The sequence below is a fragment of the Colletotrichum fioriniae genome (genome assembly GCF_027942845.1).
Source record: "Colletotrichum fioriniae strain IMI 355084 chromosome Unknown scaffold_12, whole genome shotgun sequence".
NCBI lineage: Eukaryota > Fungi > Ascomycota > Sordariomycetes > Glomerellales > Glomerellaceae > Colletotrichum > Colletotrichum fioriniae.
The window spans coordinates 1,638,611-1,650,340 of record NW_027076848.1 but is presented as its reverse complement, the minus strand read 5'-3'; the positions used below and the strand labels follow the sequence as shown (position 1 = coordinate 1,650,340).

At 52.2% G+C, this 11,730-nt stretch overlaps 2 protein-coding genes across 2 annotated transcripts; both read right to left on the bottom strand.

Moving 5' to 3' along the window:
* Positions 1 to 535: 535 nt before the first annotated feature.
* N0V96_009674 (uncharacterized protein) lies at positions 536 to 1,624 on the bottom strand (the record flags this gene model as incomplete). The annotated part of the gene is made up of 2 exons (XM_053190343.2): positions 536 to 902; positions 1,044 to 1,624. 2 exons carry the CDS (start codon positions 1,622 to 1,624, stop codon positions 536 to 538), a joined length of 948 nt encoding a protein of 315 aa, XP_053052273.1.
* A 5,448-nt stretch (positions 1,625 to 7,072) lies between these two features.
* N0V96_009673 (uncharacterized protein) lies at positions 7,073 to 7,360 on the bottom strand (the record flags this gene model as incomplete). The annotated part of the gene is made up of 1 exon (XM_053190342.1): positions 7,073 to 7,360. One exon carries the CDS (start codon positions 7,358 to 7,360, stop codon positions 7,073 to 7,075), a length of 288 nt encoding a protein of 95 aa, XP_053052272.1.
* Positions 7,361 to 11,730: the final 4,370 nt, after the last annotated feature.

Sequence of the window (11,730 nt, the reverse complement as noted above, 5' to 3'; positions counted from 1 at the left end):
TTAGAGTTATTTAAATAACGGGGGTTATTATTATTATTTAGTTAGCTTATATTAGTACTGTTTATAATATTTTATTATATAGTTTAGTCTTATTTAAAATAAAAGAATAGTTATATTATTATTTAATATAAAAATAGTCTTTTTTTAAAAAAAAATCTAGTATTTTAAAGATTAAGTACTAGGCTTATAACTATTTAAAGGAAGGAAGGGATTATATATAATACTATATATTGCTATATATAAAGAAGAGATCCCTTCTTAAGGAAAGGGATCCTTATGGACTATTAATAGGTAGTAGGGAATAAAGGCTAGAAGCCTCTAGCCTATACATGGACCTGCATGGAGGTACATGGAGCAGGCAGGTGAGGGTCCCTTTTTTCAACACGGCCTGGGCATTAATATCACTGTAATGGTCGCTTTTATTATGTTCGATTTCGTGTAGATTAAAAGTATCATTATATGAAGGAAATAAAGTCAATATCTAGTAAGCCTCGAGAGTAACTCAACACTCTCAGACAATGGGCCCGAACCACACTCACTCAACTCGATCCAAAACATCCTCCGTCCACTGCCAAAGCCTCCCAGCCAACTCCCCATCCCTCGCCACCTTATCCAGCTTATCATCCGCCAGGTGTCCGACGGGCATATAAAACCCACCATTCACGAGATCCGTCTTCTTGGCCGCGGCGGCGGCCCAGACCTGGTTCCAGCAGCCTTGCTCCGGCGTCAGGACGGAGGACCCCATGATCTTTTGCGGGAGGTAGACGAAGAGTCGGTTGAGGCGGCTTTGGTTTGTGACTAGACCTGTGTCGACGACGCCTGGGTGGATGGCGAGGGTGGTTATGGAGGGGTGGCGGCGGGCGAGTTCGCGGGTGAAGAGGATGTTTGCGAGTTTGCTTTGGCTGGTGGGAGGCGGGTTTATTAATTTGGGGGATTTCTTTGGTGAAGTTACGGGGTGTTGCGACGACTTTGAGGATGAGGGGGAGAAGGGGATCAAGAGGGATCAAAAGGAGGTGAGTGATGACGAGGGATGAGCAACGTACCCGTATCGAATCCACTGCCCCAGAACCGGCGGCCCAGCTTGCGTCGTACCCAACGTCTCAAAGGATATGCCGTCGCTTGGGTGGGCTTGGTACCCGACGGACGTGAGGTTGATGATGCGGACGTCGGCCGGGGCACCGCCGCCGCTAGATGTGGATGAAGATCCAGCTCCAGACCCAGACCCAGACCCCTCAGCGGTACGTAGTAGAATCGGAAGCAACTCTCGAACGATCATGGCGTGGCCTAGGTGATTCGTGGCAAACTGTATCTCGTAACCGTCGGCTGAGAGGCCGGCGGCGCCGGCCATGATGCCCGCGTTGTTGATTAGGATGTCGAGGCGGGTGTGGGTGAAGTGTTTCTTGAGGGCGGTGCGGATCGAGGGGAGGGAGGTTTGGTCTAGGGGGACGAAGGTTAGGGGTGGAGGGTTTGGTGAAGAGGTGGAGGAAGCGGCGGCGTCGATGAGGGCTTTGGCGGAGGCGTGGGAGCGGCCTGAGAAGTAGATGTGTGATGGGTTGTGGGCTAGGAGGGCGAGGATTGTGGTTTTCCCTAGGCCTGCTGTTCCTGTGTGGTTGTTAGTCCCCATTTGTGCTGGTAGTTGTTGTTGTTGTTGTTGTTGGGCTCGGATACGCGTGTGTATTGGCTTGTCTTATGACGGTGAGTAGATCGTGAGCGGGTGTTGGATGATGTATGTGGTTTTGGGGGAGATGGGCTCTCTTTCTTGATGACATCGATATCATCTTGAGTGATCTTCATCCAGCACTTGCATGGATAGGGCGGATCTCATGATGAATCGTGACTGGAATATTGCTGGCAGGTTGACTTTACAATACAGATATATCGTCAAGACTCGTATGAAGGGGAGCGGATGGAGGGATATATCGCGGTTGATACGAGCTAGAATGATGGTGATGACTGGATATAGCGTTCACACACGAATCCAGGAAGCTATTCCCGATATCAAGCTGGACAAGAATACCGCAAGAGATGAGAGCACAATCTTGGGCCCCTCCTGTCCTTCCCTTGGTATCGAGTTTCACGCCGAGCATACAGAAACTGTGGAAGAAGAAGAAGAAGACCAGAAGAAATCAAAGGAAAAGAAGCCTTGCTCTTTCCGAAAGCTACGGATTGAGCTACGAAGTATTGTTTGGAAAATGGGAAACCGAAGAACTCACCGCCGGTGACAAAAATGACCTTTCCTTCGAGTGAAGGGATATCAGGAGTTGGATCACGCATATCCTTTTCGTAGACAAAAAGGGCGACCATTGTTTCGAGGGGGCCAGGTGCGTCAGATGATGTGTTGGACGTGTCGGCTGGACACTTGGGCACTAGATGTCGCGAAGACGTCGGAAAGGACTTATTCGTCGTGTGCTGCCGATTAGGAACTGGCTCTTAACCCGGTTGAGGCGTGGTTGGACTAGGAGAAGCAGTCGGTCCAGGGTCAGACGAAACTCTTGACTTTGATAGATCAGTTGTTGCGGACTCTGCGGCTACTAAGATGGATCTTGGTGATTCGTGATTTTGAGGATGTTGGTGGGAACTTGGATCAGTGACTCGACCACGATCGATTAGGTGACTTGGAGATCATGGATGGAGAAGAGAATATTTGTTCGTTTTATATCTATGCAACGAAGTTCATATATTTCCAAGCCTCGCTTGATGTGCGCAGCAAACTGCACTGGCATTTTCTTGGTTCCAATACATGTCTAGGCTACATCTAGTCGACGACCGTTTCCTTCACCATGTTGCGCCGTCGGCGATGTGTATTCGCCCGTTCAACCATGGCCTCCTATCTCCACAAGATGCTATACGTTCTGATCTATGCGCTGTAATTGGCTACGCCATCGAGACATTGAATAGCAGAGCCAGTTTCCTCGCTCTAGCTGGACGGATGAGGCTATCGTGAGTGTAAGCCGTCTGCATAGTGGCTGGTCCAAAGCTAGGCTCATTCGGGCATGCGGGTCTGTAAGCAATTCGTGAGCAAACTATTCGTCGGGCGGGCTGGTCCGCTCGTGGTAAGACAGAGGACTGAGCGACGAAGCTTGAGGAATGTGATGACGACAGGAAGCAGAGTGAATGATGTTGCCGCCATACCGGTTTGAGCGGTGGGGAATGTAAGCCGATGGCATTTGAAGAATTGCCGCTTTGAGGATGGCGGGCGGATGTAGTCAGCCTTTCGGCATCATGCTTCTTTCACACATTGAGGCTTCAAGCTCAAGCTCATGCGCATCGGCTATCCAGCCGGCTAGCCAGCCGCCCCTTGCTTGGCGGCGCGCGCGCGCTCCCGGAGCAATGAGTTGAAGACTGCCATAGCTTAGGCATAGCAGAATATTCTCGACGTGGTCTGGCGAGTGACTCACTCCGATCATGTCACATGACATAAGCTTCATGGAGGGACAGATCGAGCAAATAAAGCAAACCAATCACAATATCTAGCAGGCAAGGAAAATAGAGCTTAGGCACCAGCGACGACATTAGACGGGAACCTTGCTGTGCTGTTCCCGTGCCGTCTGATGGTCGGAGTACGGACGCCACGCGGAGGAAAACGGGTCTGATCCGAGGGATTCGCTTTCGGGGTCCGAAAAGAGATGGAAGGATTGGGAGGGGCCTTGGAGACACATGAACGGCGTCAAAGATTGCGCCGAGGCCGGGGGACCCTCCACAACACATGGCGCCGGGACTCTCTGATGGATCACGAAACGGAGGGACACAGGGTGGAACGGGTTGCGATGACACGGGAATAAGAATCGCCGCGGGGAGTTTGCCGCTTGTCCTCACTTTTTACCTGATGGCTGATGCCCCCACTGCTGCCTGCTCCCCCAAGTCTCCAGTCCATATGAATCATGCGAGTTGTACCGGGAGATGACCATCAGAGAAGAAGTCAAATCCAGCTGGAGACCATGCCGTGGCCCGTTCAGTTCCGTTTTCTGGGCGTTTTATGGGGTAGCTATCAACGGGTTGATTGTATGTATGGAGTAGCAGTTTGTTGCCGTTTGGAGTAAGAGGAACGAGGAAAATGAAGGGACTTTGGACTGGCACACTGGACATGCTCGCGGCGGGGAGATGGGATTATAATGCAGGGAAACCCAGTCCCTCGGGCCCGCGCAATGTGAATTTCCCCTGTTTCACTTTGAGCAAACGGTTCTTTGGACGGAATGCACAATCGGCCCATCCATCCAATGCAACAGCCAGCGGGGAGATGGGATATGTTTACGCGGAAAGTTGTCTATGGGGCTTGGGATTTGGTGATGGCGATGACTATGAGAGTAAAGCAGGCTGCACATTGTCTTCTAGGAGGTTCCAGTGATTATTACAAACGGCGTAGGTGGAAATGCTCCGGGTGTGGGATCTCGCCGATATGCATGTTCCTGATTCAATCTATACAATTGGCTGCAATCAGGCAATGTCTTTGCCCGGGGCCATCTGAGCCGCGGAACCGTGAGACGAACTGCGCAATATTGGTCTGGGGTGACTGTGCATATTTTTGACATTTGACATTTGATATTTGTTTGCTCATTGCTAAGCATTGTATGGATGGATACATGATCTAATGACACAAGGCCAAGCTCTAAGTGACAAACAGTTATCTTGTGACTGGTCACTTTTCGGCTGCAACCAGCACTTGGGTGCGGCCGGTGACCGGTCTTTCTCCTCCACCTCCAGCTTCCAGCTTCCAAATACGACCAATGCGGACGGGAGAAGTGTACATGTAGCTTTGATGACCCCGGACCCAGTTCCGGAAAGGAAAAAATAGTGGCGGCACTGCATTGCGACTACGAGTCTCTGCTTCCTCTATTGTCTTTCCACGGAGCCCGGGGTGCGAAGACGACATGAGGCCACGTTCGAATAGTGCAACCTATGTGACTGCAGAGAACATACGCCAGGTAAAGTCGAGGAAAGAATAGAGAAGATGAGAGATGTCATAATCTGAAGCAAAGTCTCAATGAGTGTGAATGCCAACCATGTCGGAAACTCTGGGTTTTGGGTTGCGTTTATAAATGTTGGTGTTGTCTTGGTGGTGGTGATGGATGGCAGTGCACTCCGCACCAGACAATAGCTCAAACCACAAACCAAGACCAAGCACCTCTTGGGTTTCCTCCTTTGGTTTCCTCTGCCTCTTGGCCTGGCTCGGGGGTTGTTCCCTGGCCTCTCTGGGGCGCAAACGCAACGGTGGTGCAGTGCAGCCAGGCCCGTTCGCTTTGCTCCGTTCAGGGTCTTGTGGTGTAGACCCTTCCCGGTCCCCTCATCATGCTCCCCACGTCGGGCCGGTAATCAAAATCGAACTTGGTCTGGAACTCCTGTCAGCCGATGTTTCCATGCAAGGCCAGAGTCTCTTTTTTTGACTATGTTGCATGCGCGGTCGGATATTCTCCGCTTAGGAACATTCCTTGCGAGACCGAAAAAAAAGAGTTGCAGCAATTCCGTACTGTAACAAGTAAAAGAAAAAGTAAAAAAGAGAGAGAAATAAAGATTGTGTAGTGTTGTATTTGTTGTATTTGTGACTGTTGCAATTGGACCAACCTTTGCATGCCAATGTGGATTTTTCGATCGAACTTCCACACACCGTTTGATACCCCGGCCCAAATGTTCTCCAATCGGTAGCCCCTAGGAAATGAAATCGCGGATAATCCGTCCTTGATTGCGTTGGCGCCGTCTCATCTTAGGTGGTTTGTACTCTTTTTCTCCGTGGGATCCCACTGGGGCCGATTGCCGAATTCGAATGCAACCCTTGATCAGGAACCCAGAGATTGGCAACGGGCCTGGTAACGGGGCTCCGTTCGATCATCGATCAAGGTGCCAAGTGTGGGAAGATGGCAAAAAAAAAAAAAAACAGTAGCAGGATGATGGGCTGGCGAGCCTGGCGTTCGAAGGGTCCAAGGGGGGAGGAGGAGGAGGAGGGTTGCAGCTGGAGTGGTGACGAAGCGGATGGCCGCGTAACGCGTCCCTTTATCCGCGTCACCTCACCTCATCTTGATTGTATTGCTCTCTTTCTCAGGACTCTTCTCTCGTCCTGATGCTTCCCGAATTCCCGTCCCATTCCCCTTGCGGCGTACCCTTTTTCGGGGGTTGCTCATTCGCACCTGCGACGACCTGACCGTCAGCGTTGCCGGCCGGCCCACCCGGGCGGGGGATAGAGAAGCAGGGCGGTGCGGTGCGGGCGGGCGGAGCGAACAACTTGGACGGGCTTGGTTCATCTGCGGCTCATCTGCGGCCATCGACGAACCGAACGCATCCCCCACCCTTGCTTGCTTGCTTGCGTGGTGGGTAGTGGATGCGCGGATATACGGGATAAGGGGGGGTGACAGCCAGTAAGCCACGCAGAAACGTGAGAAGCACGATGCTTTTTTTTGCGTGATTGAGTGATTGATCGCTGGATGGAGATAAGGTGAGATGGGTGGAGGAGCCAGTGTATGGGTGAGATGGATGATTGCCCTGGAAAGTTGGATGGGATGGGGTGGTCTAGGATGGCCTAGACTTGCAGATCTCTGAGAAGAGTGGCAAGGGGGGGAGGGGTGGTGACTGGTCGAGGTAAGGAGGAGAATGGATCGCTGAAGGATTCGTCCCGGGGCGGTCGGGCGGGAATTGGAGGATGGAAGGGAGGGTAGAGGTAGGGTAGGGGGTTGTTGCAGCAGACAAGGAGTCTGGAGAAGGGGATATGTGAATGTCGAAAAGAGATAGAGGAAGATGGAGAGTACCAGAAGGAGAGAGAACACACAGGATGATCCCTCTCGTATCGGTTCAGAAAGCTGTCAAATCCTGGCCGGAGGCAGGACGCAGGACCCCCAATGTGTGTGAAGTCGGGAAACGGATCGGGGGTCATAGAGACAGAGCTTGAGTCGAGAATGAGCCCATAAGTTCCGTCCCATAAACCCACGGTCCACACAAAAAGAAGAGTCCAGTCAAGTCCAGTCCAGTCCAGCCGGGAGCCCGGGCCTCAAAAATCAAGGCACAACGAGGCAATGGGAAAGCTCATTACTCAAATGAGGTGAAAGGGTGAAAGAAAGTAAACGAGTTCCCGGTTTCCAAGTTTCTCTCAATGCCAGGAAAATTGGATCTCGTGACCCCTGACTCGGATGTCTGCGGCCTGGAGCAGAGCGAGAGCGTCGGCGGCGGTGGTCTTGTGGAAGTAGACGACAAACACGTAGCCTTCGCCCGTCTCGCTGGCGGCCATTGTGCTCGAGAGGCGTGTCGTGGCCGTGTTGACGTGGTTTGAGAAGAGGTGCTTTTCTTGCGGCGTCATGGACGGCGGGAACCCGGATGCGCGGATGCCCATGAAATTTGACGACGCTCGGGGTCGGAGGGGTCCACTCGGGGAACCCATGGTGGCGATCGCTGGAGAAGCCGTGGTGAAGGTTTTGGGGGTTTATTTGGGGGAGACCGGTTTTGCTGTTGATCGACGATGCTATTGTCGTCGAATCGGATGTTGTTTTTAGTTGCTTTTGCTATGGCTATTCTTGTTGGTAGCCTTTGGTGAGAGAAGATGGTGTTATTGTTGCCGATGTTGTCGTCGTGTACTTTCGGGGAGGATTGTCGACACCAGGTTACTAATAGTGAAAAGTAGGTTGTTCCCGTTTCTGCTGGCCGAGGTCTGTAGGTAAACAAACTTCCAAAGAATCCTTTCCGGTCTGCTCTGGCTAGCAGGCAAAGTCCCTTTAAAAATCTATGGCGTCGACACGGGAGACGGAATGACGGAAGTTTCTTTGTCTGGAAGTGTAAATACCGAAGGAACCGTCTAGAGGATGTGGAGGGGTTCTGGATTTGGTGGTGGTGGTGGTGGTGGTGGAAGCGGTGGTGACGAAACTGCAGAAAGGAGAGTCAAGATTGGATGGGATAAGGAGAGGAAGCAACGCAGTCGACAAGAATGTTCTAGACAAGCAGATGCACAGCAAAGGGTTATCGAGGGCAGAAAAAGAGAGCAAAAGAAGCAGCGGTTGTGGAGGGGGACTTGAAAGGGTCTTTATCATCTCACGCCTCACGGCATCCACGGGAAGGGGGAAGGGGTCTGGAAGGGGGCAGCGAACACATAACATGGCCTTGCCATGGTCGCCTGGTACTGTAGTTACACAGCAGCAGCATCCCATCCCATCCCATCGCCCATTGCCCATCGAGACCCTCGTCGCCCTTCCTCATCACACAGGTGTACTAGGTAAAAGGTACTGCGGATATCTACAAGGACACAGGGTACCTCGAGCTGCAAGGTTATGTGGTAATGTACATATTACTCCATGGCTTTCTACAACTCTGCCTTGTCCGTCTCCCACGGCTCCCCATGGCCTGGGAAGAGAAATTTGGGGAGGGGCGCATGGCTGGACCGAGGGCTGTGGATATCTCACGTCCCTTGACTGTGGGCTCGCCCAAACTGTGGTACCGCTTTTACTCGCCTTTACTTGTACTCTGCTGCCAGCTGTCTCTCTCGCTCTCTCTCTCTCTGCTACAGCAGCTTTGCCTTTGGCCAGTGTGTGTCCAGTCCTTTCGCTTGCCGGGGCTGTGGAGTAAGAATGGGCAAGGAACAAAGAGACCCAGCGCCATAAGAGGTACGGATACACGGAGAGGGGCGCGCACCAGTGTACCAGAGACTGACCAATGCGCCAGAACGGCTCCAGGGCGGTTCTAGGTTCCATAATTTGTTGTGTCGTTCCCCTTCTCTCTGCTCCCCCCCAGTCTCTGCGCAATAGCCAGACCTGGGTGGTGCTCCAGCCAGCACCCAGGCACAGGTAGATGTCACGGGATTCCAGAACTTGCGCCCAGAGGTTGCGCATAATGACAAAGGCTACCTCAATTGAGGAGGACCCGTGGGGGACCTGTTCGCTGAAGTCCGTTGCGTCCGCTGTCTGGAAGGACGAGTGTCGTCGCGGCATCATCCAGGGGCACTGGGGTTTGGGCCAGGCTCTCCTTTCTTTGCTCTCCAAAGTGTTTGAGAGCTTTCTTTCTCTGGTTTTGGCTCTGACCTTCTGATCCATTGAGACCCCTTCTGCTCTACTATGGTGTATCCGTAAAGTAGGCTTCTCTTCCTCTCAGACTGGAGCGCATTTTTGCTTTGCCCATCCATTTCCCGTCAGCCAGGGCTGTCCAGGGCCTCAAGGATGCCGCCACTATTAATAGGATTCTAGAACAAATTGACAGTGTTTCAGAAACACGAGCCACTCTATTCTCGTACGAATTCACTTCACCACCAGCAATCAAATCTTTTGATGACTTCTCTTTTGTGCGTGTGTACGGATACATGGCGGTGATTATTATGGTTCAATGTAGAACATTGTGTTTAAAAGATTTCCACAATGTGGCATATTTGGATATTGGGTATTTTGGCTCAAGTTTGAGGGGCTCGTTTAGCCCAGTTAGCCGAACTTTTGCGGCCCCTCCAAGGCTGCATTTCCCGTCATTTTGAGTTGGCCCTTGAGCATGCCGTCTGGAACCTTGGGCAGAAACGGCCCCCAAGTTGCCTCTATTTCGGCTCCCTTTGTTCTTTCATTCAGCCCTTTTAGCACTGTTGGCCGCGGGATGCGTTTGAAGGTATTCGCCTTGGCCATGAATGTGTTCCGATTGTTTTGCAGCTTCGGGAAGTCGGAACCGCCGTTGACCAAGAAACGCAATATCTCGGTACTGCTGATGTGGTCTTTCGAGACCAGCCTCATTCACATGTCCAAAGTAAGGCATCTACACATGAGATTATGAGGGAGAAATGGCAGCGGAAGAAAAAAATCCTGCAGACTGTCATTTCAACTCAGCACCTCCGATTGGACGTACTCGATCGAAATGCCTCGTCGCTAATACGAGATGTCCCGGCGATCATTACCCTTCACTCTACTAACCGGTGACTTATTACTGCAGCAGTGCAGACTGGCAGCAAGCCATAATCAAAGAGGCCACTCGCGCGCCGTTCCAATCCCTCGTATAAGCTCATTCTCGAGTGGATCTGCGCGACTCCATTCGCAGAAAAACCGCCTATTCCTGAAAGAAGGCTATTCCCGTTCTCAAATGCTCATGTACATTACCTGCGTTGATGCCCATATGCGAAGCAGCACTCTAATTTTGATGCTTCCTTCATGGCTGCTCTCTGCTTCCCCCAAGGCCGACCTGTAATATCAGCACCCTACTATCAGCTAGGCTCATGATGTATTTCCGTTCTGTTTCGGCATCCCTCCCTTCTATCTGGGACCGACATCTGACGAGACCAAGAGAGGCTGAACTCGCCGACGCCGTTGGAAGCTGCCGTCATAAGATCAAGGGTACTGTAGATATAGCCACGCGGGCCACGGGTTGGGCACAGCGCAGATCAGTGCAGTCCGTCCATCTCCATTTCTCCATTTCTCCAGTGAGCGATTTTTACCAAGCGGCGGCCATGGCAGCGTTTTGGCGAGGCGGCAAACCAATCTACGGACAGGAGCAAACTGTGGACATGCTCCGGCCCGAAGTGGGAAATCGTTGCCCGAATGGATAGGTCTCCCGAACTTCAGATCAACGGCTTCTGGCCTGATCACACGTGTCGTCTTGCTCATCACTTGTCTCGAAACCGGAGAGCCGTTATTTGCAAGGCGGGCACCGGGGAAGCTATCTCACAGCTATCAACGTTAGTGCGGCTGCCTTCTTGTCACTCTATTCCCAGATGCCCCCTTTGTGCAGCTGGTCACGCAGCGTGGTACAACTTGACTTTTGACAGTTCCACCGCAGGAAGGGGGGAGAAGGAATTGAGAACGGTCTAGGCCTTTGCCGAAAATGCGATGCCGACAATGCAAACATGGGACAAACCGACTCGTGCAAGTCGCATCACCATCTACAGCACAGCCTGGAGCTGGGCTACTGCTGCTGCGCGCGCAAGAAAGCAAATGGAGCGCGCATAATCCGTGGCGGCTGAACGGGGGGCCTGGGTTCAGTCACGATCAATGTAACCTTGTAAGCGAGCTAGACGCCGCCGCCGCCGAGGGGACTGGGCTCTTGGTGTCGCAATGTCGACATCGTGCATTGTGCATCACGCGCATCCCGTTGGTGTACCGTGTGGCCCTTGAGCCTGGTCGCTTGAATCGCAGTTTTGATGCGATTTTGAACAGGTGGCACGAAGGAGGAAGAGAGATACTGCGTAGAGGCACAGATCAGGAGGTGAGCTTGACAGAGAGAAGAGAGAGTAGCGAGGGGTCTCACGGTCCACGATAGCTCAGAATAGGAGATTTTCGGTTTCAAGTTGAGTGTAGGTGGTGGCACGACGGCGGCGGCCGGGGGTAGCTGGTCTTGGGATCCTTTGGCGATTTCCTCGCCTCTTTTCTCGCCTCGCCGACCCGGACCCAGCTCCGGACCCTTTCCCCGTGCGTACCTAGGTAGCTGGTATAGGTAATTGTTCATGTATCTAGGTCAAAGGTACTCTGAACTTTGGCTACTTACTTGGTGGAATGGAGGAGGCCTGTCTGAGTTCCATATGGCTGACAAACGGATTCTCGCGATGGAACCTGGCCACTGCAAGCTAAGCAAGCGAGCCGAAGCTTATTGCACTCCAACCTCGCCCGTCAAATTGAGTGTATTTCCCACAAACGTTGCGTGATGTGATTTGCACAACTGCCGGAGCTCTTTTCCGTCACCATAGTTATGGATCAGGATAACTTCGATGGAGCCCCAGCTGGCCCGCCCCTCAGGTTCAGGTGTCTGTGCTGGATCGAGACAGACTGGACGCGTAACGGTAACGCACATGGTAGTGTAAGA